At 40.5% G+C, this 25838-nt stretch overlaps 1 protein-coding gene and 1 pseudogene across 4 annotated transcripts in view; one reads left to right on the top strand and one right to left on the bottom strand.

The window, feature by feature from the left end:
- Apoo (apolipoprotein O) overlaps positions 1 to 25838 on the bottom strand; it is a 104961-nt gene that overhangs the window by 70832 nt on the left and 8291 nt on the right. For 2 of the 4 annotated variants that reach the window (NM_001199178.1, XM_039099893.2), the window contains 3 exons: positions 12883 to 12990; positions 10621 to 10740; positions 2163 to 2217 (listed from right to left, as the gene is read on the bottom strand). In NM_001199178.1, the coding sequence (NP_001186107.1) occupies positions 2163 to 2217; positions 10621 to 10740; positions 12883 to 12990 (283 nt within the window). Of the gene's footprint in view, positions 1 to 2162; positions 2218 to 5696; positions 8977 to 10620; positions 10741 to 12882; positions 12991 to 25838 lie in introns of those variants that run through there. The other 2 variants (XM_039099894.2, XM_039099895.1) reach the window with 2 other exon arrangements.
- Positions 16034 to 16617, top strand: Rwdd-ps1 (RWD domain containing 4, pseudogene 1; annotated as a pseudogene).

Here is a 25838-nt window from a genome sequence, read left to right as displayed (position 1 = left end):
TACTGCCATTAATCAGTGGGGAATGGCAGGTTAACAGTGAGGGGAAATCCTCACTTACATGTTATGAAGATGTGAATAAAATGACTCCCCCCAACCCATAGGAAACAGTACTATTGCCGGAATGATATGGCTTTGTTGGAGGAGGTCTGTCATTAGCGGGTAAGCTTTGAAGTCACAAAACGAAAGCTACAGCCAGTGTGACATTTACTTCCTGCAGCCTCTGGATATGGATGGAGGACACTGGTCTCCTTCTCCAGCATGTCTGCCTGCACACCATCACGCTTCCCACCATGATGGACTGAACCTCTGAACCTGTAGGTCAGCCCCAATTAAATGCTATCCTCATAAGAGTTGCCTTGGCTATGGTGTCTGTTCATAGCAATAGAAACTTAACTAGGAGACAATTATTTAACCGTGAGGGCAAACCCTTGGAAAAGCAAGACTTTAAATGTGCTAAGATGTCCTAAAGAGAGTGAAGTATGTGTCTGTATCCCCACTCTTTTAATGGCTCCTGGCTGAAATTAGACAAAACAGAGGCTATAAGCTCAGTTTCTGAGTACATGGGATAAGTGCCCCATAAGTGAGACACAACCAAGGACAATAAAATTGAAAAATATGTAGGAACACTACAATTTATGTGTCTTTCTAGGAATACCAGCTGAATTCCTTCCTGCATCTAGATTTTATATACACCTTTTTTAAAAAGTTATTGTTGTGAAAGACATACATGGTATGCACTCATTGATAAGTGGCTATTAGCCCAAATGCTTGAATTACCCTAGATCCCTAGAACAAACGAAACTCAAGACGGATGATCAAAATGTGAATGCTTCACTCCTTCTTTAAATGAGGAAAAAGAATACCCTTGGCAGGGAAGGGAGAGGCAAAGATTAAAACAGAGACTGAAGGAACACCCATTTAGAGCCTACCCCACATGTGGCCCATCCATATACAGCCACCCAATTAGACAAGATGGATGAAGCAAAGAAGTGCAGACCGACAGGAGCCGGATGTAGATCGCTCCTGAGAGACACAGCCAGAATACAGCAAATACAGAGGCGAATGCCAGCAGCAAACCACTGAACTGAGAATAGGTCCCCCGTTGAAGGAATCAGAGAAAGAACTGGAAGAGCTTGAAGGTGCTCGAGACCCCAAAAGTACAACAATGTCAAGCAACCAGAGCTTCCAGGGACTAAGCCACTACCTAAAGACTATACATGGACTGACCCTGGACTCTGACCCCATAGGTAGCAATGAATATCCTAGTAAGAGCACCAGTGGAAGGGGAAGCCCTGGGTCCTGCTAAGACTGAACCCCCAGTGAACTAGACTATGGGGGGAGGGTGGCAATGGGGGGAGGTTTGGGAGGGGAACACCCATAAGGAAGGGGAAGGGGGAGGGTGATGTTTGTCCGGAAACCGGGAAAGGGAATAACACTTGAAATGTATATAAGAAATACTCAAGTTAATAAAAAAAAAGTTATTGTTGTTTTTGAGACTACATAGAGATCTCAGTAGCTGTCCTGAATCTCACTTTGTAGAACAGTGCCTTGAACTAACAGAGATCCATCATCGTCGCCTGCCTCCTAAGTGCTAGAATTAAAGGCATGTGCCACCATACATAGCCTGTGCAACATTCATTAATGGCAGCTAATGAATGAGTGTGATTCAGAAAATCTGGTAAGGAGTAAGCAAGTTATAGTGCATTGTCATTTTTGTTTTGGGGGGGCTTTTGTTTGTTTGTTTGTTTGTTTGTTTGTTTGTTTTAGCACTGGACCTCACAGATGCGTGAGGAAACATTCTGCTACTGGGAATTATTGGAGATACTTGTCTTTTTTCTCCTAAACACAGAGTTACAACAAAGACTCTTAAGAAGCATTCCATTCTGCTACTGGGAATATATTCCCAGCCGTGAACTTTTTTATTCCAAGATACAAGCACTTGCTAGCCCAAAAATCCTAATACTGTTGAAGAGATTCATGAAATAGCACTCCTCTGAAACCTAATTCGAACAGAGATCATCTTCCAGAAAACATCGAGATAGCTCTAAATTTGTCCATATAATCTCAAGGATTCTGATCTCCAGAGCCTAGTCATGAAAAGCCAGTACAATATGGTCGATAGGGTGAAGTAACTGACTGTGCCTAGTTTAAACTCAACTTACCTACTCCCCACTGGACAAAGTGTTCCACCTTGGGTTTAGTATGGGAGTATATTTCCTATGAAGATAAAAAGAAATAGAATAAGTAGGGCTTACTGAATAGATTATCATCATTAACACTTTTTGGTGCAAGGGGTGGATCTCGAGCAGGTTAAGCACAAACACTAGCAATAAGCTATACCTCCAGGATTAAACAGTTTTAAACAAAGGGATCTGCATTCAGTTTCATTGTTTTCATTGCTCTTTTTAAGGTCCCTTGCACTACAGTAACCGTTCATCAGAATGCTTTACTATTGCCACAGGAAGCAAAGATTCCAAGTCGAATGAGGTTTTGAAAACCTAATCTTCTCACTTTTAAGACTGAAATAATAAGAAAATCTACAGGGTGGAGAAACAGCTAAGTGGTTAAGAGAATGCATTGTTCTTGCAGAGGACAAGAGTTCAATTCCCAACACCTATGTCAAGCTTTAGGAGGATGCAATGCATTTGTTCCTCACAGGCACCTGAAGTCAGGTGCACATATCCACACACAGACACAGACACAGACACAGACACAGACACACACACACACACACACACACACACACACACACACACACACACCAAAATAAATCCAAAAAGACACAGAAAATTGATAGTCTTGATAATCAGAGATGATCCTTTCCCCATGAACTTATTAACGGTCTTCCAAATTAAGTCTACTTTATTTATGATTTGCCATGATTTAGAGCCTATCTTTGGAAAATGCTCTTTTGAAGCGGGAATGAGCACCTTTACTGAAACCAATAAGTCAATAACTCAATTTTAAAGAGACATCCCAATCCTATAGTAAATGAAGTTATCAACATTCTCTTAATGCAATGGCTTTGAGGGGCTGGAGATGTACCTCAGTGGCAAAGTGCCTGCCTAGCATGAGTAAGGAACTGAGCTCCATCCCTAGCCCTGGGAAGAACATATGTGAATATATAAGTTCCCACCTCCAAACAAAATAAAAGTGTGAGCAATGAAATGGATTGGATGTGAGGCTGAAGGAATGGCTCAGTCGGTGAGAGCACTGGCTATTCTTGCTGACAACCTGAGTTTATTCCGAGGAGCTGCACAGTAGCTCACCACCATCTATAAGCACAGTCCCAGAGAATCTGACAGTCTCACATACATAGTGCACAGACATACATGTAAGCAAAACACTCATACACATAAAATAAATAAAACTTTAAAATGGCTTAGCTAAAAGAACCCTCAAGAACTCTACAGTGAAGACAGAAGGAAATTCAGAAATATCAAAAAGTGTCAGAACTACCCGCCACTTAGAAAAGTTGCTTTATAAATCTTGGTCCAAATCAGAACAAGTTATCTGCATACTGCTAAATGGGCTTGTATAACAAATGTTGAATGTGGACATAAAGAACTTATATGTCTCCAGGAAAATCAACTTGTTTTCTTTTTCGTGTTCCACACCTGCTTTTTTCCAGCTATAAGAAGAAAAAAAAACAGAAGGCTGGAGATAAGGTTCAAATGTTAAAAATGCTTGTGCTCCCCCTCCCCTCAAGTTGCAGAATCTTAGCAGAGCCTTTGTATCTGGCATGAATCTGAAGCGATGACACCAGGGCTTTGAAGTAGCCTTTTGTGAGTGATTGTTATCTGAGATTTTATGAGGTTGTTCTTTTGAAGGAGTCTCAGCGCTTTGCATAACTTAGACTCAAGACAAGCCTGGCAAACCAGGAAGTCTCCTGTGGCTGAGAAATGCTTAGGTGATGAGTCTTTCAAGACAACCCCTAGATCAGATAAGGTTTGGGTATGTGGAAAATGACTTGCTAAAAGTACCTTCTGTGTAACAATAAAAACAGCTTCTAGGGGCCAGGGAGATGGTTCAGCGGTTAAGAGTGTTCTTCCAGAGGTTCTGATTTCAATTCCCAGCAACTACATGGTGGCTCACAAACCATCTGTAATGGAATCTGATGCCCTCTTCTGGTGTGTCTGAGGACAGCTACAGTGTACTTATATATAATAAACAAATCTTTAAAAAAAAAGCTTCTAGTAAGCTGATAGTATCAATCCTTGAGAGGCTGAACCCCTGCTGCTGAAAAGGCCTAAACTGATCCTGCAGTCTCTCTTTTCTTTCATCCACTGTCTTGCAAAACCCAGAACAACACTCTTGGCTCTGGATCCTAGCCTACAACTCCAGAGGACCCCTGTTCTTCCAGAGGCCAAGCCAATACTAGGAACCCCAGAAGTCAAGCTGGTACCTGGAACCCCAGTGGCTACACCAGTATCCAGAACCCCAGAGGTCACGCCAGTTCCCAGAACTCCAGAGGCAACGCTGGCATCCCAAACCCTAAAGGTCACACAAGCCATGAAAACCCCAGCAAAGACACCTACTAGTCCTGAAAACATTTTGGTCATAAGAACCCCAGGCTACTCAGGTCAGAAGACCAGAGAGAAAACAGAAATCAAGGGATAAAAATCTATCCAACTAAGAAAAACTCAGGAACTAGTACCTAAAACCTATAATTATCCCAAACCTAGAGGACTAGAAGTCAGTGTAAGAACACAAGAGCCAGGGCAGTATGGCAACAGCAAAGGCCAGCCATCCTCCTGCAGCAAGCCCCTGGCTATTCTAACACAACTGAAGCCCAAGAAAATGACCTAAAACCTAGTCTTGTGAGCTATTAAGAGGAAATGAAGAAATTCCTTAAAGATGTCCAGGAAAGCAGAAACAAACAGATGAAGGAACTGAATAAAACTGTTCAAGAAAACACAAACTGAGGGAACCCTGGAGATGGAAAAATCTAGGTAAGCGAACAGGAACTACAGATACAAGCATCACCAACAGATTACAAGAAATAGAAGAGAGAATCTCAGGCACAGATGCAATTGGAGAAGTCAGTACTTCAGCCAAAGAAAATGTTGGATCTAAAAAGTTCCTCACACAAAATATCTAAGAAGTCTGGGACACTGTGAAAAGACCAAACCTAAGAACAACAGGAATAGACAAAGAAAGACTCCCAGCTCAGACACCTAGAAAATATTTTCAACAAAATCAAAGAAGATTTTCCTAACCAAAAGGTAAAAGAAGCTTATAGAACACCAAATAAACTAGACCAGAAAAGAAAGTTGCCACCCCACTGCTACATAATAATTAAAATATAAAATGTATAGAACAAAAAAAGAATATTAAAAGCTACAAGGGGGAAAGGCCAAATAATACATAAAAGCAGACTTAATAGAATTATACCCAACTTCTTACTGGAAACTTTAAAAGCCAGAAGGGCCTGAACAGATGTGCTGCAGACTCTAAGAGATCACAGATGCCAGCCCAGAAAAATATATGCAGCAAATTTTGTCACCATAGATGGAGAAAACAAAATATCCCATGACAAAGTCAAATTCAAACAATATCTATCCACACATCTTGTGCTACAAGAAGGTACTAAAAGAAAAACTACACCCACAAAACAGGAAATTTCACACCAGCAAAACCAAAATGAGAATCAATCTCTCTCTCTCTCTCTCTCTCTCTCTCTCTCTCTCTCTCTCTCTCTCTGTCTCTCTGTCTCTCTCTCTCTCTCTCTCTGTCTCTCTCTCTGTCTCTCTCTCTGTCTCTCTCTCTGTCTCTCTCTGTCTCTCTGTCTCTGTCTCTCTGTCTCTGTCTCTCTCTGTCTCTCTCTCTGTCTCTCTCTGTCTCTGTCTCTCTCTCTCTCTCTCTCTCTCTCTCTCTCTCTCTCTCTCTCTCTCTGTCTCCTTCCCTCCAACCCCTCCAACCACCATCAATAACCAAGGAACTAACAATCTTTGTTCATTAATATTTCTCAATATCAATGATGAACACTTTCAGCAAAGTGGCTAGATATAGAAATTAACTCAAAAAGAAAATCAGTAGCCTTCCTATATACAAACAATAAATGGGCTGAGAAAGAAATCAGGGAAACAACATCCTTCACAATAGCCAAAAATAATACAGATATTTTGGTGTAACTCAACCAAGCAAGTAAAAGTCCTGTATGACAAGAACTTAAGATCTTTGAAGAAAGGAACTGGAAAAGGTTTGAGAAGGTGGAAAGATCTCCCACAGATTGGTAGGATTAACATAGTAAAATGGCTATCTTATCAAAAGCAATCTACAGATTCAATGCAATCTCCATCAAAATTCTGACACAATTCTTTACAGATTTTGAAAGAACAATACTCAACTTTATATGGAAAAACAAAAACCCCAGAATAACTAAAATAATACAATAAACTGTACAATAAAACACTTCTGGAGTATCACCATCCCTGATTTCAAGCTCTACTACCAACCCATAGTAATCAAAACTACATGGTATTAGCATAAAACCAGACAGACTGATCAATGCAATCAAACTGAGGAGCAACATGTAAATCCACAAACCCATGGACACCTCATTTTTATAAAGAAGCCAAAAGTATACAATGGAAAAAGAAAGCATCTTCAACAGATGGTACTGATCTAACTGGATGCCAGTATGTAGAATAGATCTCTATTTATCTTCATAAAACTCAAATCCAAGTGGATCAAAGACCTCAACATAAAACTGGATACACTAAATCTCATAGAAGAGAACATGAAGAATAGCCTTGAATACATTGGTACAAGAAATAACTTCCTGAACAGAACACCAATAGTGCAGGCACTAGGATCAATAATTAATAAATTAGACTTTATGAAACTCAAAAGCTTTAGGAAGACAAAGGATCACTGTCGCTAGGACAAATCAGCAGCCTGTTACAGAATGGGAAAAGATTTTCACCAACTCCACATCTGATAGAGGGCTAATATCCAAAATATATAAAGAACTCAGGAAACTAGACATAAAAAAACCCAAAGTATCCAATTAAAATATGGGTTACAGACCTAAACAGAGAATTCTCAACTGAGGAAATCTCAAATAGCCAAGAAGGACTTAAAGAAATGTTCTACAACCTTAGTCATGAGGGAAATGCAAGTCAAAACAACCCTGAGACCAATCAGAATGGCTAAGATCAAAAAGTCAAGCAACAGCACGTGACAGTGAGGATGTAGAGCAAGGGAACATTCTTCCATTGCTGGTGAGAATGAAAACTTGTATAATCACTTTGAAAATCAACAAGGTGGTTTCTCAGAAAATTGGGAATCGATCTATCTCATACCACTTCTAGCATAACTTCAAAGAACACTCCATCCTACCACAAAGGACATTTGCTCAACTATGTTCATTGCAACTTTACTCCTAATAGCCAGAAACTGGAAACAACCTGGATGTCCCTCAGCCAAAGATCAGATAAAGAAAATGTACATTTAAACAATGGAGTATTATTACTCAGCCGTTGGAAAAAAATTTCATGAAATTTGCAGGTAAACAGATGGAATTAGAAAAAGAATCTTCGTGAGTGAGGTGACCCAGACCCAGAAAGACAAATATGATTTGTAGTCACTTACAAGTGGATAGTAGCTGTAAGTAAAGAATAATCACACTATCATCCACAGACCCAGAGAGGCTAAGTAAAAAGAGGGCTCAAGGGGAGACACATGAATCTCCATAGGAAGAGAAAATAGAATAGTTTTTACGAGTGGGCTCAAGGTGGCTGGGGACAGGAATAGCAGGGGGATAGGAAGAGAGGGATAGGAGAGGTAAGTGGAATTGGGGGAGCATTTCTGGGATGAGGTACAAACCTAATCCAGTGAACTCCCAGGAAACCATGAGGATGACCCTAGCTAGAACTCCTATCAATAGGCGATATGGAGCCTGACCTAACACCAACCTAGCCACAAAACCTTCAACCTACGATTTGTCCAGCCTATAAGAAGTGCTAGAGTAAAGGTGGGATAGAAATTGTGGGAGTGGCCAACCAATGCCTGGTCTAGCTTCAGACCCATGCCACAAGAAGGAGCCCATTCCTGACACTGCCTGGAGGGAGAACCAGGAATCAGAAGGCTAGGATAGAACCAAACACTGGCATTAAAAAAAAGTCAATGAAATGATTTCTAATGATATTCTGATATACAGATAAATTGGAGCCTAGCATAACTGTCTTCTGAGAGGCTTCCTCTAGCAACTGATGGGAAGAGATGGAGAGACCCACAGCCAAACATTAGGTGAAGGTTGGGGAAAGAAGAGAAGGAAGGATTGAAGGAGCCAGTGGGGTCAAGGACACCACAAGAAAACCCACAGAATCAACTAAACTGGGATCATAGGGGTTCACAGAAACTGAACTGTCAATCAAGGAGCCTGTACAGGACTGACCTAGGCCCTCTGCATATATGTTACAGCTGCGTAGCTTAGTGTTCTTGTGGGACTCCTAACAGTGGGAGAGGAGGCTATCTCTGACTCTTTTCCTGCCTTTGGGACCCTTTTCTCCTTATCCACCCTTGATATGAGGGGAAGTGCCTAATCTTATTGTAACTTGTTATGCCATGCTTGGGTGATATCTCTGGGAGGTAGGAGGCCTGGCCTTTTCTGAAGAAAAACAGAGGAGATATGGATGGGCTGGGGGTGGGGGGGATGAGGACTCAGTCAGAATGTAATATATGAGAGAAGAATAAATTAAAGAAAAAAAAGGATGCTCGTGGTAGAGTCCTGAAGCCAAGAGTTCAGATCCCTTTTTCTTTCTCAGACAGCATGTAGTCCAGGCAGGCTTCAACTGTGCAGGAACCCTTGTGCTTCAAGATCTTTAGCGCTGGGGTCACAGGAATATGCCACCACAACCAGCTGACGAAAATACTTTTCTTACAGAACAAACGGGCTGGGGTGCAGCTCAGTGGTAAGGCGTGTGTAGAAAGTGTTTGTGTCATTGATAGAGCTTGTATGCTTTTTCTTCCCTGCAGAGAAAAGTTCAACAATGGCATAACTGATGAAATTTAAATCTTCACAAAAAGTCTTGGGTGAACATTGAATTTGCAGATCTCAACTAAAATAAACCTGGACCAACTTATCCACATCTACATATTATTTTCTTTATTTTTCCTTCATTTTTGAAATCATGAGCAAACACAGCAAATATGTAGCAAAGCCTACGAAAGCATTCCACAGACTGCTAACTTTGGTTTCAGATGTTTAAATTCAGAATACTTTCAGTTACATAACAACAAATGCCTGGAACCTAAAACATGCACAAGGACAGAAGTCAATCTATACCTGTAGTAGTTTGGTCACTGAGTGAAAAGTTCAGTACTGAAACATGTAATTGTACCCTGCTATGGTATCTACCTTCCTATTAGAGTTCCCAAATCCTCTGCAGTCATGCCTGGGGGGCTTCTTTGGTTGGTTTTGCTTGCTTTGTTTTGGAGACAGGTCCTCTCTATATAGCCTAGCTGTCCTGAAACTATGTAGAGCAGTTTCAGAGCTTGCAGAAATCGGCCTGTCCCTGCTTGCAGTGTTAGGGTTAAAAGTATGCCACCACACTTGGGTAGTCTCACCTGTGTGAGCATCCACGATCTGAAATGGATAGGAACACATGTTTGTTAGGTTCAGAGGGGTTTTTTTGCTTTTTGAGCTTTTTGGATTTATAGCTTGGATGTCACTAGTAGGAAAGTTCAAATCCAAAGTAATTTCAGATTAGGGAAGCTCAGACTGTAGTGATTTGTAGAGTTTTTACCGGGAAAGAAAAAACTCATTTTCTGCATGTATGTACACGATAAGCATGTACAGGTATATATATGTACAGGCTTGTGTGGCCTGTGTGTGAGTACAAGTTTGGGTGCAGATATTCACCCTTGTGTGTCATTTCTCAGGAACCATCTTGTTTATTAGGACCTGGGTCTTACTATTAGGCTAAGCTAGGCCAGTGAGCTCCAAAATCTACCAATCTCTGTTACCCTAAGGCTGCAAGTATATGCCACGATGCCTACCTTTTATGGGTGCTAAGGACTAAACTCAGGTCCTCACAGAACAACTGAGTTAACGCCCAAGAAATAACATCACAATTTTGATACACATATTAGTGTTTTTATTCATTTCCTTCCATTGGTGTCCCATGTTTTCCCTGATATACACAACAGTTTTATAATACCAACCAACCTACAAGCCCTCCACTCCCTGGCCAGGGTGTCACAACTCTTCTGATGAGAGTGAATTTCCCCTTGCTGCCACCAGGATGCCAGACTTGATTGTACTTGCTCTCTGGATAGCACTAAGGAACACTTATAAGTTAAGCACTCTTATCTTTGGATCATTATTACACCTTTTTCTAAAAACATGAAGTCAGGGCTGGGCATGATGGCTTACATCTGTAATTCTAGCACCTATGCTAGTTAGTGATGCAGGAAGATTGTCAGTCAGTCTGAGGACAGTCTGGGCTATATAGTGAATTCCATACCAACACTACAAAGTGAGCTCCTAAAAAGGAAGGGAAGAAGGGAGGAAGGAAAGAATGGAGGGAAAAGGGAGGAAGGAAAGAAACAAACAGCAAAAAATTAAAACATACAGCCAATATAAACTTTCCATTAACTCTTAAGTAGATGTACCTGACACAAATTTGTATATGGCTCACAACGATGTCGGAGTTCTGAGATGTTTTCTTCAAGTTGAGTCCTTGGCTCCTCCACATATTTAGATTGACCCTCAGGAACTGAGTAGAGTGAGAGCTACACATATTAAAACAGAAAGAAAAGCATGTACCATGAGATCATGTAACATATGATCAATTCTGTAGGTTAATACCTCTATAACAATTTATAAATTAGTTACCCTAAGGGTTGTATGCACCCTCTAACTTACTTCAAATGATCTTTGTACCTTACTTCCTCAATAAAGACAAGGCCAAGAGGGCAGGACTGCAAGGTGCTCTGCTTCTCCCTATCTACTCTGCTGGTTTGTTTGGTAGCGTGCGGTATTATACCCAGGGCCTCAGGCATGCAAGGCAAACCCTTTATCACTTTACAGAAGCAATATCTTACCTCAAACTTAAAGTGGAAAAAAATTCTACTATTCTAATGAGTGAAAGGAGGAGTTGGTGGGGCTTGTATTTTCGATGAGGGTATGTGTCGTGGAGCAAGAGTCAGTTTTCTCCTACCATATCAAACTAAGGGACCAAACTAAGTCATCAGCTTGGCAGCCAGTGCCTTTATCTACTGAGCCATGTTACCAGCCCAGGGGGTTTGCTTTGCTTTTTGTTGTTATTGTAGCTTTTAAGAAAAATAAAAGCTGAGAGAACGGAAGAGTAACTGGTTGCATGGCAAACAGCAGACTGCTACTGATCAAAGCAGGTGAGCAAATTCATTGCCCACCTAGAAAAGAGCCTTCTCAGCAGTGACTCCTAGCAACCTCTTCCCCCTTACCAGTACTACTGTTTTAAGGCCTAAGAGGAGAGGAGAGAGAAGCTAAATAGCTTTACATAAACACTATTCAAGTAATCAAACACTATTCAATAAAATAAAAATTCCAAATAATTACTGGGAAATACAGACAATAAAAAATATAAATAACACAGAGAAGCTATCTTATTGATTTCATTGATCAAGTATGTACTAAATATTTACTTAAGTATCTCTAATCTTACCAAGAACCAGAAAGAATCTAAGCCTTTAAATTCTTTGAAAGAAAAAACTGTGAGTATTTTGAATACACAATCCAGAATCAGGAAGGCCACTCTGAGAAGTGAGTTGCCCAGAGACGCACAACTGGGCCATGTGCAGAGAGTTTGGAGCACTCAGCCCTAAATGGGATGTCTTCACCAATCCCCTCCCCTCAGGGCTAAGGGAGCTATACAGAGGAAGAGGGCTGTAAGAACCAGAGGGAATGGAGGACTCCAAGAAAATAGTGTCCTCCAGAAACAACAGGACTGAAGCACATATGACCTCAGCATACACAGGGCCTGCAAGTGTTTAACCTAGTCAGGGCCTTAGTGCTCAGAGAAACAAGTAGACACAGGCTCCCATCCCCAACCAAGATGCTATCCCCAAATGACAACCTCTTGCAAAGGAGAAATAGTCTCACCAATGAAGTCTCACTGGGTATATTCAAGACAATTAGGAAGGGGTTGGGGATTTAGCTCAGTGGTAGAGAGCTTGCCTAGCAAGCTCAAGACCCTGGGTTCAGTTCTCAGCTCCAAAAGAAAAAAAAAGACAATTGGGAGCAGGCCTCATGCCCAGCAGTAGATGTTCAATACAAAACATACTCAATGGGATTTCTGTAGATGTTCTCATATTGCTTTGTCTTACTAGTCTTCTGTCTGTATATTGCTTTCAGATTTTGTTTATGTAAAGAGAGAGTATGTGAGCTTCTCATGGTTTTTCTTGTTGTTATGGCTTGGGTGTTTTCTTTGCCTATTCGTTTGAGAAAAAGAGGGGGGAGAGGGAGAGGGGAGAGAGGGGGACAGAAGTGTGGAATTGGGGAGATAGAAAGGATCTGGGAGGAGTTGGGGGGACCATGATTAGAAAATAAGTACCTACTAGGAAAAGTGACTCGTGCTTATAATCCACTGGGACACAGTAAGCTCTCCACTAAAAACTAGGTCTATGAGCTATTCCTTAATTATGTCCTTAGCTACATTCTACCATCATCTATAGAAAAATCAGAGTCTGGCAATTTCCCACAGAGAAAACACGCTATCAGAAAATGTAAAGGTCTTCTTTTTAAGGATTTTTTTAAGTGTGCTAAGGGAATACATTACTATCTAGTTTCTCAAAGAGTAAAAAAAATAAAACTACAAGTCTTTTATCATCTTGATATATAATTTATAAAAACTCTAAGTCAGATGTTTATATCATTTAGTATCAGCACATTACCTCATCGATCTTCATGTAACTTTTGTGAGGCGAGTCCTTTTTGGGTGCTGCATAAACTCTGAAGGTGAGCAGGCTCAGGCTGGCTGGCCCCACAGATCTCTGAATTACCTAAAATGCAAAGGAAGTTGTCAATCTTTTCTCCATGGGACAAATCAGATACATACAATGTAAGCAGGCCCAGAACCTAGCCACTCGCAGGCAGAAAAGCTTATTGCCCTTACTTCAAAGTAAATGCATTTTTGAAGTTCTGGGGATATCAAAACATAAGCATGTATTGGGGAAGAGTTCAAATTTCAAGACTTATCTTAATTTCCCAAAGATAAAAGTTACAAAGCCTCCAACTGAAAAATTAAAAGATATGGCTAAAAAATGATACAAATTTATATATGATATATATCTCTGAAAACTGTGAGTATGCAGCCAGCCTGGTCTACAGAATGAGTTCCAGGACAACCAGGCTGCTACTTAGTAAAACCCTGCCTCAAGAAGCAAAAAAAAAAAAAACAACAACAACAACAACAAGAAACCTCAAGGTCATCTTAAGCACTGCCCTCAATCCTTTTGGTCACTAAGCTCTGGTAATTGTGCCTATTAAATGATCTCACCTCTCCTTACTCTTCTTTACACCCTACTGGATGGTCCTTCCTTGAGCCCTCATGTCTTTCCCAGATGGTTTCTGACAGCATCCTAATTGGTTGCCTAGCCCTCTATAGATTCAATACACCACACGAGAAACAATGATCTATCTAAAGTACAACCCTGATTAGATTCTTTCTATTTTTACTTGAGGTTCCCCACCCTTGCTAGGACTTTTCTATAAACCAAAGATTTACTATAACCTGCTACAACCATTTTCTCTAACCTCAATGATTCTGGCCACAAAACATGAACTTTCTGTTTTTCTCTCATGCTGTTTTCTAGCTACCTGGGTTTACATTCACTGATTCCTATGATCATTTTATCTTTTTCTGTAGGACTACCTTTTTAAAAGCAGAGAGGATTCGAGCTTTTACTTTACTTTTTAATCTATGTATTTGTGCCTATCAAGCTCTCCCTTGAAGGTTAAAATCCCTCTCAGAATGAAGTGTGTCTTGCTCTATTTCTGCTATAGCTGTGCCTCTCACCAAAGAAATGTTTGGCTACTGCGCATGCATTGGCTGTTATAATGAGACAGCTGGAATAGAAGAGAGAACAGTGAAAGATGCTGTTTTATCGAGGTAGCCACATTTTAGAATCATAGGAATTATAGTACAAAGATTTGCAGTAACTATAATACAAAACACTAAGCTACTTGGTAACACAAATCCTTACTCCAAGAATTCAGCTGCTTGGAACTCTCAAAATAAGAATTCCAATATATTGGCTCATCAGAGATTTTAAATATAGTTAATTAAGACCTGAACTTAGGCAGAATACGAAAAATTGGCTCAGCCAAAAGCTGAGTTGCCATCCTCAGCTTTGCAGACCTCAGGAGGTTGTCACTGTGTTCCTGGTCCATGTGGCTAAACATCTCTCTCTGCTATGAGTCTAGTCTCCACCACAATTGCACTCTAATATGGCACATTCTCTGCTGTAGACTCTCTTTCAGCTTCTATTTCATAGAGCCCACCAGGGACTTAATAGGCAGGAGAAACTAATCAACTGGACCAGTATTTGATTAGATAGGGACCTACTAAATGCTGTAAAGGGGTAGGATGTGATTATTTTAAAAGAATCAAAAAAGGCAATGGCCTTTGGACTCTTCCCATAATGAACCAAGTAACTGAAATTATAGGTATTGGGCCACTGTACCTGATGGCTGCCATTATCTTAAATGTATTGTTGTTTCATTGTCTCTTTTCTAAAGCTCGACAAGGACTTACCATTACAAAACAAATATAGCATGGTAAGTAGGATTACACATGATAACAATTAGAAAAGGCCAACTAGAACTTGACTTCAAAATCAGATATTTCTTACACAGTGTCAGACACAGTAAAGCAGGTATGGTTGCTGGCTTAAAGAGATTCTGGGGGGGGCTGGGGATTTAGCTCAGTGGTAGAGTGCTTACCTAGGAAGCGCAAGGCCCTGGGTTCGGTCCCCAGCTCCGAAAAAAAAGAACCAAAAAAAAAAAAAAAAAAAAAAGAGATTCTGGGGAGCCGGTCTCCAGGATTGCTGACACACATGAGAGCAGAGGTAAGACCACTACTTCTGCTCCGAGGGACCCGCCTGGAGCCCTCAGGACAGAGGAACCCAGGAGCAATATGGGACAGGATGCTTAAGGTCTGCGCCTGCACCCAAGCTGACCCGGTGCCACACCTCTCTATACCCAGATCCTGTGGGGAAAAAGCTGGATTCTCAGAAGGGTGGACAATCCTAAGAGCACAAGTGAGATTCCCACTTCTGCTCACATTCCTGGTTTAAGAGGAACCCGCCTGGAGCACTCCGGACACAGGTACCCAGGAGCAGTCTAGTACAGGATCCTTCTGGTTTCTGCCTGCTCCCCAGTTGACCCTGGGACACAGCCCTCTGTACCCAGATCCTATTGGGAGAAAGCCAGTCTCCAGGAGTGCTAACACACAGCCTTACAGGAGGGTAAAGCCACTGTCACAGACAGCAAGACCAGCTAACAGCAGAGACAACCTGGTGGTGAGAAGCAAGTGCAGGAACCTACGCAACAGAAACCAAGACTACTTGGCATCATCAGAGAGCCCAGTTCTCCCAACAATGCAAATACTGGATATCCAAACATACTGCAAAAGCAAGATTTGGATTGAAAATCACATTTTATGATGATAATAGAGGACTTTAAAAAGTACATAAATAACTCCCTTAAAGAAATACAGGACAACACAGGCAAACAAGTTTCCCTTAAAGTGGAAACACAAAAATCCCTTGAAGAATTACAGGAAAACACAACCAAACACGTGAAGGAATTGAACAAAACCATCCAGGATCTAAAAATGGAAGTAGAAACAGTAAAGATCAGTAGTTGGTCAGAGGTCTAGGTGTCCCTTAACGTGATCCTGGTTCCCAATCACACTTAACGCGATCCTTGATTCCCGGCCCAAAACCGATTGCTGGTGGCTTGGCGCTGCCGAGGATCGGCAGTGTGCGAGGTCGTACCCCGCTGCCGGTTCTTCGCGGTAGCGAACCCCAAGCGCCCGGCGCAATGGGTGCCAACGAGGACCAGGAGACGGAACTAGAAGCTTTATGATCTATTTATGAAGGAGATTAAAGTTTCCGGGAATTAAGTCCAGTTTCATTTCAATATAGGATAGGTGAAGACAGCGATCCCAAAGCCTTTCTAATAGAGATCTCCTGGACAGAGACACACCCCCCAAACGCCTCCGGTCATCTCTATGAATGCCTTTTTTAACAACACCATCTCCTTGGCTGTGAAGCAGAGTATCTTAGCCAAGCTGCAGGAAGCAAGAGAAGTAGATCTTGGCACGCCATGACCTACACGTTGTTCGAGTATGCTAAGGACAATAAAGAGGAGTTCATGGAGAACCATCATCCCGGAAGTTCCACAACGCCTATAGCCAATATCATCTCGGTTGAAACTCCCAGCACAGGCCCATCAAGTAAGAAAAAAAGACAGGAAAGAACAACTTTCCAAAGTTCAGAAGTGCAAGCCGGCAGATCAAACAGATCACAAAGGAGAACTCTCTCGAGGCTGGAACTGGGTTGACGTCGTGAAGCACTTAAGCAAATCTGGCTCTAAAGATGATGAGTAGCAAGCCCCTGCACCAGAGCGAGAGCGGCCTCTGAACGCAGCCCGGCTCAGCATCTCTCCTTCCTTTTGTTCTGGTACTGAGTGGCTTTTTACAGGACATGTTCTTTTGTGTGTGTCTTGAAAAAATATAAGCCGAAGGTTCATGAAGGGGTTTGGTTGTACTAAATTTATCTTCACAAACTCGCCTTAATAAAAGGTCAAAGTGTAACTTGTTCAGAGTACTTTCTGAAGCTGTCGAGCATCATCGCCAGTGGATGGCTCCACAGAGTGAAGTCAGCTGTCACTTAACCATCTGGCCCAAGCGATGTGATCATTTTTAAAGGCCAACAAAACCATATTTGAACTCTCAGTTCAGCAGAGCCCAGTTCCAAGTCTCTGGCATCCGAGGCGTGACCCATACTAAAGCAGCTCACCTTTTGCTTAGGTAGCAAAGCATAAGTCGATTCAGAGAAATCTGAGTATGGGTGTTGAGCTTTATGTGACTCTGTAGTTCCTCTTTATTTTCAATAGAGAATTGCTTTTCCTAAATAAATTGATAATTATGTATCCTTTTAGATTGGATGCAGGTGTGTGATCATGAAAGCTTTCAATCATGTGAATAATAAAAGAATTATCAGAAGAAAATTAAGGGGCTGGGGAAGTGGTTCAGTTAGTCAAGGGCTTGCTGTGCAAGCCTGAGGACCTGAGTTCAGATCCCCAACTACCCACATAAAAAACCGGGCCTGCACCTGGAAACCCGAGCTGGGGAGGCCAAGACAGGAAGAACCCTGGTGCTTGCTGACCTGACAGTCTAGCTCCTGGTTCTGGTAGAGAACAATAGAGGAAGGTATATAACATAAATCTCTGGCCTCAAGGGCAAGCACATGTGCATCTGCACACAAATAGAAATACCAGGTACACTTGCATGCACGACCGTACACCACACCAAACAAAGCAAAAACAACAAATTTGCCAAATACTTTAGGAAGCATTTGAATAAGTGCTAGCTCTTATTTAAGACATTTCTCTTTGCTGCATAGGTCAGGATGAGAGTATAAGATGCCTTAATATTTAATTTTTGTACTCTTGGCGACAGTGGTTTTAATAAATTCCTAATATTTGCTATTGTGATGTTTTGTTGTTGTTTGGTAAGAGGTCTTTCAGTGGAGTCAACATTTTTTTAAAGATTTATTTATTTACTTTATGTATGTGAGTACACTGTAGCTGTCCTCAGACACACCAGAAGAGGGTACCAGATCCCATTACAGATGGTTGTGAGCCACCATGTGGTTGCTGGGAATTGAACTCAGGACCTCTGGAAGAGCAGTCAGTGCTTCTAACTGCTTAGCCATCTCTCCAGCCCCAGTGGCGTCAACATTAAACACGCTTTGAATCTGGAGGGGCGGTGCTTGGTTCTTGTCGGAGTTTTGTTTTTTGGTAGGTTGTTTTGTTTTTTATAGTGTCTTTTCAAGTATTCAAATGTGTTTCCTAATCTCTGTGTCTTTTTAATAATATATATCCAATCTTTGACATGCTGAACTATTGTTATACATGCTTGGTTTTTAAAATCATTAGAAAAGGAAACTCGCTATAGTTTTACTAGGAGAGATATTGGTGTGTGTGTGTGTGTGTGTGTGTGTGTGTGTGTGTGTGTGTGGTGTGTGTGTATGTTAGTATTACAGTGACTGTGTGTGCTTACACATTCTTAGAACACCAAGTTTTACTGTGTAGTTTATATCAGGTTTTAAAGACCAATCAACTTTTAGAGATGTTACCCTAGCATAAAAGCAGATGTATATATGGATTTCACAAAGTTACCCCTTGTCTCTGGTTAAATTGTATGAGCTGAAAAGTAAGTGTAGTCACAGTGAGAGAGTTTGTTCACACCTGTAGTCACAGTGAGAGTTTGTTCACACCTGGAGTCACAGTGAGAGTTTGTTCACTCCTGTAGTCACATTAGAGTTTACTCACACCTGTAGTCACAGTAAGACTTTGTTCACACCTGTAGTCACAATGAGAGTTTGTTCACACCTGTCTTATTTTCTAGATGAATACTGGAGAAGCCTAGACTACAACAGCTTTTCTTTGAGAGCTTCTGTTTGTGCATTTTTATTGTCATCTTGATTTGTTTGTTTGTTTGTTTTTCTTTTAAAGAAACATTTTGTAATAGAAAAAAGTATTTTTTCTGTTCTAAAGGTGATTTCTCTGGTTCTCTGGTCAAAGTTATTATGGTTCTTAGATTGCAAACAACAATGCCAGTTAAATGCCAATGAACTATTTTACTCTTTTCTATGAAATGTATAGATCTCTGGTGCAAACGGCAGCAATACTATCCCTTGTTACCTTATAAGCGCTTGAACATTTGCATAAAAATAATGCGGATCTGATAATGCTCCCAGTATATTTTCTCAAAAATCCATTTACTTAAAACTGTATGTGACATGACTGATCAGCGATAAAGTCTGAATTATAGTGGAAAAAAAAAAGAAACAGTAAAGAAATCACATAGAGAGACAACCCTGGACAGAGAAAACCTAGGAAAGAGATCAGGAGACATAGACCCAAGCATCACCAACAGAATACAAGAGATAGAAGAGAGAATCTCAGGAGCAGAAGATTCCATAGAAATCATTGACTCAACTGTCAAAGATAATGTAAAGCAGAAAAAGCTACTGGTCCAAAACATACAGGAAATCCAGGACTCAATGAGAAGATCAAACCTAAGGATAATAGGTATAGAAGAAAGTGAAGATTCCCAACTTAAAGGGCCAGTAAATATCTTCAACAAAATCATAGAAGAAAACTTCCCTAACCTAAAGAAAGAGATGCCCATAAACATAAGAGAAACCTACAGAACTCCAAATAGATTGGACCAGAAAAGAAACTCCTCCTGTCACATAATAGTCAAAACACCAAATGCACAAAACAAAGAGAGAATATTAAAAGCAGTAAAGGAAAAAGGTCAAGTAACATATAAAGGAGACCTATCAGAGGCACAGCACATTTCTCACCAGAGACTATAAAGCCAGAAGATCCTGGGCAGATGTTATACAGACCCTAAGAGAACACAAATGCCAGCCCAGGCTACTATATCCAGCAAAACTCTCAATTAACATAGATGGAGAAAGCAAAATATTCCATTACCAAACCAAATTTACACAATATCTTTCCACAAATCCACCCCTACAAAAGATAATAGATGGAAAACTCCAACACAAGGAGAGAAAATGCACCCTAGAAGAAGCAAGAAAGTAATCTTCTTGCAACAAACCCAAAAGAAGAGAGCCACACAAACATAATTCCACCTCTAACAACAAAATAACAGGAAACAACAATCACTATTCCATAATACCTCTTTTTTGAACTCAATTCCCCAATAAAAAGACATAGACTAACAGACTGGATATGTAAATAGGACCCAGTATTTTGCTGCATACAGTAAACACACCTTAATACACTACCTCAGAGTAAAAGGCTGGAAAACAATTTTCCAAGCAAATGGTCCCAAGAAACAAGCTGGAGTGGCCATTCTAATATTGAATAAAATCAACTTTCAACAAAAAGTCATCAAAAAAGATAAGGAAGGACACTTCATATTCATCAAAGGAAAAATCCACCAAGATGAACTCTCAATCCTGAATATCTATGCTCCAAATGCAAGGGACCTATAAAATAGACCTTACTAAAGCTCAAAGCACACATTGCACCTCACACAATAATAGTGGGAGACTTCAACACCCAACTCTCATCAATGGACAGATCATGGAAACAGAAACTAAACAGAGACACAGATAAACTAAAAGAACCAAATGGATTTAATAAATATCTACAGAACATTTCATCCTAAAAGAATATACCTTCTTTTTAGCACTTCATGGTACCTTCTCCAAAACTGACCATATAATTGGTCACAAAACAGGCCTCAACAGACACAAGAAGACTGAAATAATCCCATGCATCCTATCAGATCACCACAGACTAAGGCTGGTCTTCAGTAACAACAAAAAATGACCGAAAGCCCACATACACATGGAAGTTGAATAACGCCCTACTCAATAATAACTTGGTCAAGGAAGAAATAAAGAAAGAAATTAAAAACTTTTTAGAATTTAATGAAAATGAAAGTACAACATACCTAAACTTATGGGACACAATGAAAGCAGTGCTAAGAGGAAAACTCATAGCTCTGAGTGCCTGCAGAAAGAAACAGGAGAGAGCATACACTAGCAGCTTAACAGCACACTGAAAAGCTCTACAACAAGAAGAAGCAAATACACCCAAGAGGAGCACGTGGCAGGAAATAATCAAACTCAGGGCTGAAATCAACCAAGTAGAAACAGGAAAAAAAACTATACAAAGAATCAACAAAACCAGGAGCTGGTTCTTTGAGAAAATCAACAGGATAGATAAACCCTTAGCCAGACAACAGGGGGGCACATAGAGAGTATCCAAATTAACAAAATCAGAAATGAAAAGGGGACATAACAAAGGAATCTGAAGAAATTCAAAAAAAAATCATCAGCTCCTACTACAACAAAACTGGAAAATCTGGAGAAAATGGACAATTTTCTAGACAGATACCAGGTACCAAAGTTAAATCATGGTCAGATAAACCATCTAAACAGTCCCATAACTCCTAAAGAAATAGAAGCAGTCTTAAAAGCCTCCCAACCAAAAAGAGCCCAGGACCAGAAGGGCAGAATTCTATCAGAGTGTCATACAAGACAGTCTAATACCTAATACCAATACTGTACAAACTATTCCACAAAATAGAAACAGAAGGAACACTACCCAATTCCTTCTATGAAGCCACAATTACACTTATACCTAAACCACACAAACACCCAACAAAAAAGGGAACTTCAGACCAATTTCCCTTATAAAAATTGACACAAAAATATTCAATAAAACTCTCACAAACTGAATCCACGAACACATCAAAATGATCATCCATCATGATCAAGTAGGCTTCATCCCAGCTATACATGGATGATTTAATATATGGAAAACCATCAATGTAATCCAGTATATAAACAAACTCAAATATAAAAACCACATGATCATTTCATTAGATGCTGAGAAAGTATTTCACAAAATTCAACACCCCTTCATGATAAAAGTCCTGGAAAGATCGGGAATTCAAGGCCCATACCTAAACATAGTAAAAGCCATATACAGCAAACTAGTAGCTAACATTAAACTAAATGGAGAGAAACTTGAAGCAATCCCACTAAAATCAGGGACTGGACAAGGCTGCCCACTCTCTCCCTACACATTCAATATAGTACTCGAAGTCCTAGCCAGAGCAATCAGACAACTAAAGGAGGTCAAAGAGATGAAAATTGGAAAGGAAGAAGTCAAAATATATCACTATTTGCAGATGATATGATAGTGTACTTAAGTGACTCCAAAAGTTCCACCAGAGAACTCCTAAACCTGATAAACAACTTCAGCAAAGTGGCTGGATATAAAAATTAACTCAAACAAAGCAGTAGCCTTCCTCTACTCAAAGGATAAACAGGCTGAGAAAGAAATTAGGGAAATGACCCCCTTCACAAGAGTCACAAATAACATAAAATACCTTGGTGTGACTTTTACCAAGAAAGTGAAAGATCTGTATGACAAGAACTTCAAGTCTCTGAAGAAAGAAACTGAAGATCTCAGAAGATGGAAAGATCTCCCATGCTCATGGATTGACAGGATTAATACTGTAGAAAATGGCCATCTTGCCAAAAGCAATCTATAGATTCAATGCAATCCCCACCAAAATTCCAACTCAATCCTTCATAGAGTTAGAAAGAGCAATTTGCATATTCATTTGGAATTAAAAAAAAAACAGGATAGTTAAAACTATCCTCAACAATAAAAGAACGTCTGGGAATATCACCATCCCAGACCTCAAGCTGTATTATAGAGCAATAGTGATAAAAAAAAAAACTGTATGGTATTGGTACACAGACAGGCAAGTAGATCAATGGAATAAAATTGAAGACCCAGAAGTGAACCCACACACCTATGGTCACTTGATCTTTGACAAAGGAGCTAAAACCATCCAGTGGACAAAAGAGAGCCTTTTCAACAAATGGTGCTGGTTCAACTGGAGTTCAGCATGTAGAAAACTGCAAATCAATCCATTCTTACTGCCCTGTAAAAAGTTCAAGTCCAAGTTGATCAAGGACTTCCACATAAAATCAGATACACTCAAACTAATAGAAGAAAAAGAGGGGAGGATCCTTGAACACATGAGTACTGGGGAAATTTTCCTGAACAGAACATCAATGGCTATTCTCTCAGATCAAAAATCAACAAATGGGAGCTGGAGAGGTAGCTCAGAGGTTAAGAGCACCGACTGCTCTTCCAGAGGTCCTGAGTTCAAATCCCAGCAACTACATGGTGGCTCACAACCATCTGTAATGAGATCTGATGCCCTCTTCTGGTGTGTCTGAAGACAGCTACAGTGTACTTACATATAGTAAATAAATATTTTTAAAAAGGTATTAAAAATCAACAAACGGGAATTCAAGAATTTGCAGACCTTTTGTAAGGCAGAAGACACTATCATTAGGACAAAACGGCAACCAACAGATTGGGAAAAGATCTTTACCAATCCTACATCTGATAGTGAGCTAATATCTCAAGAAGTTAAGATTCCAGAGAGTCAAATAACCCTATTAAAAAATAGGGTACAGAGCTAAACAAAGAATTCTCACTGAGGAATATCAAATGGCTGAGAAGTACCTAAAGATATGTTCAACATCTTTAGTCATCAGGAAAATGCAAATCAAAACAACCCTGAGATTCCACCTCAAAACAGTCAGAATGGCTAAGAGCAAAACTCAGGTGACAACAGATGCTGTCCAGGATGTGGAAAAAGAGGAACTCTCCTCCATTGTTGGTGGGATTGCAAGCTGGTACAACCATTCTGGAAATCAGTCTGGAGGCTCCACAGAAAACTGGACATAGTACTACTTGAGAACACAGCTATACCATTCCTGGGCATCTACCCAAATAATGCTTCAACTTATAACAAGGACACATGTTCCACTATGTTCACAGCAGCCTTATTTACAATAGCCAGAAGCTGGAAAGAACACAGATGTCATCTATTAAAAAAGAATTATTTCATGAAATGCCTAGGCAAATGGATGGAACAAGAAAATATCATCCTGAGCGAGGTAACCCTATCATAAAAAAACACATATGGTATGCACTCACTGATAAGTGGATATTATTCCCAAAAGCTCAAATAACCCAGGATACAATCCACAAACCACATGAAGCTCAAGAAGAAGGACGACCAAAGTGCAGATGCTTCAGTCCTTCTTAGAAGGGGGAACAAAATATTACTAGGAGGAAATACAGAGACAAAGTTTGGATCAGAGACTGAAGGAAAGACCATCCAGATACTACCCTACCTGGGGATCCATCCCATACACATACAGCCACCAAACCCAAACAACATTGCTGATGCCAAGAAGTCCATGCTGACCGGAGCCTGATATAGCTGTTTCCTGAGAGGCTCTGCCAGAGCATGACACATACTGAGGCAGATACTTACAGCGACCACTGGACTGAGAACTGAGAACAGGGTCCCCAATGGAGGAGTTAGAGAGCGGATTCAAGGAGCTGAATGGGTTTGCAATGATATAAAAACAACAATACCAACCAACCAGAGCTCCCAGCGACTAAACCACCATCCAAAGAGTACACATGGGCAGACCCAAAGCATGCTGAGTAACCCATAGCTCCAGTTGCATATGTAGCAGAGAATTGCCTTGTTGGGCACCAATGGGAGAAGCCTTTGGTACTGTCAAGGCTCGATCCCCCAGTGTAAGGGGATGTCAAGGTGGGGACATGGTAAGGGGTGGGTGGATGGGTGGGAGAACACTCTCATAGAAAAATAGGGAGAGAGGATGGTATAGGGGATTTATGGATGGGAAACCAGGAAAGGGGATAACATTTGAAAAGTAAATTAAAAAATATCCAATTAAAAAAGAGCTTCTGGGAAACTTAGGGGGTTATTTAAAAAGACTCAAGCAGCCAAGTATGCAGAATTCTTGGATACCAGGTCAACTCTAGGCTATAGAGTGAAATCAAGGCCAGCCCAGGCCTCATAGACAGGCCGTTTCAAACAAGATCCAAAAGACTCAGACAATCTATAGATTAATTCTTTAGCTCCGGCCACAAGAGTAGATTCCTAGAAGTTAGCCAAGATAATAAATCTGGCAAGGTCATAAACATTCAGATCGCAGAAAGTAAATTGTTTTGTGGCTCTGCAAATTAAAGAGTACTGCCCAGAATCCTGAAGCTTGGGAACCACATTATTTTCCCAGTAAAATTGCTTTAGAAACAAATGGAAATTTCAAGTTAGTTAAAATGCTTCCAAATCCCCAAGTCCCTGACAACTTGCCTTCTAACTCTATGGAGTGAATAGCCAGTGAATAGTCTCTTCTATTTTTAAGTAGGAAGCCCTTGCTGGTTTTATGTCAACTTGACACAGGCTAGTCATTTGAGAAATGGGAACCTCAACTAGGAAAATGTCTCCATAAAATCAGGCTACAGATAAGCTTACAGGGCATTTTCTTAATTCGTGATCACTGTGGAAGGGACCAGCTTATCTTAGGTAGTGCCACCCCTGGGCTCTATAAGAAAGCAGGCTGAGTAAGCTATGGAGAGCGAGCCAGTAATCAGCATCCCTCCATAGCCTCTGCATCAGCTCCTGCCTCCAGGTTCCTGCCCTGTTTGAGTTCCTGTCCTGACTTCCTCAATGAACAGTGATGTGGCCTAATAAATCACCACCCCCAACTTGTTATTGGTCATGGTGTTTCAGCATAGCAATAATAACCCTAAGACAAGGCCTTTTATTTATTTTCTAGAAGTCCCTACCCTCCATCTTACTAGGTTTTCCATTTAAATTCTGGAGCTTTCCTTTTCAATAAAAGGCCTTTTATATGCCTATAAACACGAGAGGATTCAGAAGCACCAGAGGACTGTTTTAAAAGCATAGATTCCAGCACCTTCTCCTAAAGAGTCTGACTTGGTAAATCTAAAGGAACCTAAGCACTTATTCCCACCATCAGCCAAGTTTCAAAAAAAATCACTATTCCACAAGAAGATGCTTAGGGAACAGATACTGAACATAAACTAGTATGAATAATCAAGTTCACTTATTTTTAAGAACATTTTAAAGACACTGAAACAAAAATTGCCCAAAACACAAACAATAGCATGAGTGATTAATACTCCAGAATACCCTCCT

The sequence above is a fragment of the Rattus norvegicus genome, chromosome X, assembly GCF_036323735.1.
Source record: "Rattus norvegicus strain BN/NHsdMcwi chromosome X, GRCr8, whole genome shotgun sequence".
NCBI classification, from domain to species: domain Eukaryota; kingdom Metazoa; phylum Chordata; class Mammalia; order Rodentia; family Muridae; genus Rattus; species Rattus norvegicus.
Note: the sequence above shows the minus strand (reverse complement) of the source record. Positions and strands in the feature narration are given on the sequence as shown.